Source organism: Squalius cephalus (assembly GCF_949319135.1).
Source record: "Squalius cephalus genome assembly, chromosome: 8".
Classification (NCBI taxonomy): Eukaryota; Metazoa; Chordata; class Actinopteri; order Cypriniformes; family Leuciscidae; genus Squalius; species Squalius cephalus.
The window spans coordinates 20,822,276-20,825,803 of record NC_137129.1 but is presented as its reverse complement, the minus strand read 5'-3'; the positions used below and the strand labels follow the sequence as shown (position 1 = coordinate 20,825,803).

The following is a 3,528-nucleotide window of genomic DNA, read 5'->3' as shown; positions in this document are numbered from 1 at the left end:
AATAAAAATCCGTGCTGCAGGACTATCCATTTATTTAGCCTATATTCAGTTTAATTTTCTATAGATTATATAGGACTATATACTTTATCTATTAAAATTAAACTGCATGTTTCCATTGATTGTGAAGCTAGACATTGAAAATTGCAGATCAAGCGCATGGGGCTACATGTTTTTTCTTGTTATGAATTGTATCCTATTTTCCGTTATTACAGTTAACTACGCGAAGTGATATGGAACTGTAATGCGATCAAGACCTGCCTGGAACTACTTTAGCTGTGCGTTTCCCTGAAAATAATGCACACCTTATAACGTTTGTCAACCAATCAGATTCAAGCATTCAACGGCCCTGTAGTATAAATCTATATAATGTATCAGTTTCAAGTTTTACATTTAATTCAGTAATTCACACACTTTTCCACAATATTCAAATTTTTTGAGACCTACCTGAGAATGCATACGTGAAAATGGTTGTTTGTTTAGTTTGGCCATACCTTGACTATTTGGGGTCGAGAAATCCTAAATAGGTGGAAGGGTGCCTGCCATCAGCTGTTCTGCTTCCTCTGTCCAGAAAGCAAAGCGCTGCCCGAAGTTCTGCCCATGCCTATTCAAAAGTATGGTACTTTTAATGTAGCATAATTGTAAAGCAGACCAAAGTTTTACTGCTTGAAATGTGTCCTACCTTGCGATCGAGAATTTCTCCAGAATCTGGAGACACCACCACTTCTGAATAATTGGTATGTCAGTCTGTAATACACATGTAATATTGGAGTCTTGCATTGTTTGTTTTTTAACATTCTTGGATACATACATTCCGTGAATTACAACTTACATCCAAAAAGTGAAACATGGCACCAGTACAGATGCAGAGAGCATACTGTTAAAGAGAAAAATAATGATTATGGAGATTTAGGACAAACAGGAAAAAAATGAATAGAAATTGTATAAGTTTACCATAAGCATGAATATCCCACAGCTCTGTCCATCTGACTGAACTGGAAATGGCTGAAAAGTAATATACAGTTACTCAGATGTGATGTTGACAACCATATATAGTGTCCGCTGAGCAAAATTAAATGGCAAAATTACATAGTAAGCAAAGTTACATCAAAATCTTTGCCCGTCTTCTCCACCCACGGTCCATTAGCCACTGCTCCTGCAAGTTGTCTGGAAAAAAATTATGCAAAACTGAATCCATAGAACAAGGTTTTTTCCTCAATCCTAAAGCCAGAGAACAAGGCTTTTACTCAAACCTAAAGCCAGAGAACAAGGCTTTTACTCAATCCTAAAGCCGGAGAACAAGGCTTTTACTCAATCCTAAAGCCAGAGAACAAGGCTTTTACTCAATCCTAAAGCCGGAGAACAAGGCTTTTACTCAATCCTAAAGCCAGAGAACCAGGCTTTTACTCAATCCTAAAGCCAGAGAACAAGGCTTTTACTCAATCCTAAAGCCAGAGAACAAGGCTTTTACTCAATCCTAAAGCCAGAGAACAAGGCTTTTACTCAATCCTAAAGCCGGAGAACAAGGCTTTTACTCAATCCTAAAGCCGGAGAACAAGGCTTTTACTCAATCCTAAAGCCAGAGAACCAGGCTTTTACTCAATCCTAAAGCCAGAGAACCAGGCTTTTACTCAATCCTAAAGCCAGAGAACAAGGCTTTTACTCAATCCTAAAGCCAGAGAACAAGGCTTTTACTCAATCCTAAAGCCAGAGAACAAGGCTTTTACTCAAACCTGAAGCCAGAGAACAAGGCTTTGCCTGAACAGGATATCAGTCCATTTCACTCAGTTTGATCTGTATTTGTTAAGGCTGCAGTGTCATCAGATTGAAGATTTTCAGAGTGCTGTTCAGGCTTAACTGGATAAAAAAAATAAAAAAAAAAAATGTAGAAAACACCCCCTATCATGTATTAACTTTAATTCCCATAGTAGCATGTAACTACATGCACTTTCTGTTCTCTGTGTTAGCCTTATTCGGTCACAGGTCAAACCTTGCTAATGTCCTCTGCTTATGCGTTTCAAACCTAAATATGGTTCGGTATTTCTCATCTCCAAACCCATTTGGACATAATGAGTCCAGAAAAATAGCCTCCTTCTTAGCAACTAATAAAACCTGTGAAGAACATACCCTATTAATGTCAGCAATAGGGGCACCAACTGGTTTACAAATAGAGGAAAAACTAAAAAACAATGTAACTGTACACAAAGCATGTAGTGGCTTGCTGTTTGTGACCCCCTAGACCATGCTGGCAAAATGATGATGTCTTTAGATTCCACATTGTCCTATATAAAAAAAAAAAACTATGTTCAGATCTCCTTGGACATATCTTCACTTAAAGAGGTGTATCTGCTGGACTTGTCAACACATTATGCAACTTACCGGCAAACTAGGTTCCCTTAGTTTCCATTTAGGGACTTCAAATAGGTCAGCAATGTGGACATCCATTCCCTGAATAAAATTGTATGTCTGCATTTCATATACATATCTCACAAAAGTCCTCACATCCTCACCCCCTCACATTTGAGCAAATATTCTGTTATATCTTTTCATGGGACAGCACTATATTTCTGAAACTTTGATGCATCTTAAGGTAGTCAGTGTACAGTTTGTTAAGCAGTATAGATTTATTGTCCTCTGAAAACAGCAATGATACAGCCATTAACGTTTAAACAGCTGGCAACAAAAGTGAGTACACCTCACAGCAAATGTGCTAATTGTGTCCTAATTGTACATAAACTGTCAATATTTTTTTGTGAGTACCATTATCATGCACTGCCTTAACCCCTACGTACTTGAAATTCACCAGAGCTGCATAGGTTTATAGGAATCCTCTCCCAATCCTTCATGGTGACATCACAGAGCTGGTGGATGTTACACTCCTTGCTCTCCTCTACCTTCCACTTTTGTTGGCAGCTGTTTAGACATTAATGGCTGTATGTAGAGTTATTTTTAGAGGACAATACATCTATACTGTATACAAGCTGTACAGCGACTACCTTAAGATGCATCACAGTTTAATTTCTATAGCGCTGTCCCATGAAAAGTATTTGGGAAAAATGTGAGAGGTGTACTCACTTTTGCACAAATTTATGTGCAAGTCATCAAGGTAAATACAAATACATACATGTCTCCTGGCTGCCTCCTCTACCAGACTGAAGCACGCATTCCCAATCTGAAAGCACAGAATGTTTTGCATAATTACAATAAAGGCATTAGAACCATCCAAACTCTTTACAGCAATATCCACTTACATTGCTCTCCACCTGTTCGTCTAGCCCCAGGCTCCAAAAGTCCTCCCTTTGAAGACAAACTGGGCCATCCAGAACAACAATTTATTTTGCTGGACGTGTTCTGTCCAGCACATAGGTCAGCTAGAAATAAAAAATATCCCTGTTAGGAATGAGCAATTATGCATTTATTATTTAAAGCACATCAACAAGCTGTGCATGTGAACAATCCCGTTTATTTTGGCACTCACCACTTGTTCTTGCTGAGGACACAACCTCTTGGACCACAGTGGACCTTTATTGG

General features: G+C 38.5%; 1 protein-coding gene across 1 annotated transcript; it reads right to left on the bottom strand.

Moving 5' to 3' along the window:
* Positions 1 to 516: 516 nt before the first annotated feature.
* Positions 517 to 3,283, bottom strand: LOC307163300 (uncharacterized protein; the record flags this gene model as incomplete). Its single annotated transcript, XM_079879340.1, has 10 exons — positions 3,249 to 3,283; positions 3,122 to 3,169; positions 2,377 to 2,445; positions 2,199 to 2,279; positions 2,021 to 2,109; positions 1,104 to 1,164; positions 952 to 1,002; positions 830 to 874; positions 680 to 744; positions 517 to 601 (listed from the first exon to the last, which is right to left on the bottom strand). Exons 3-10 carry the CDS (start codon positions 2,440 to 2,442, stop codon positions 517 to 519), a joined length of 543 nt encoding a protein of 180 aa, XP_079735466.1. The 5' UTR covers positions 2,443 to 2,445; positions 3,122 to 3,169; positions 3,249 to 3,283.
* Positions 3,284 to 3,528: the final 245 nt, after the last annotated feature.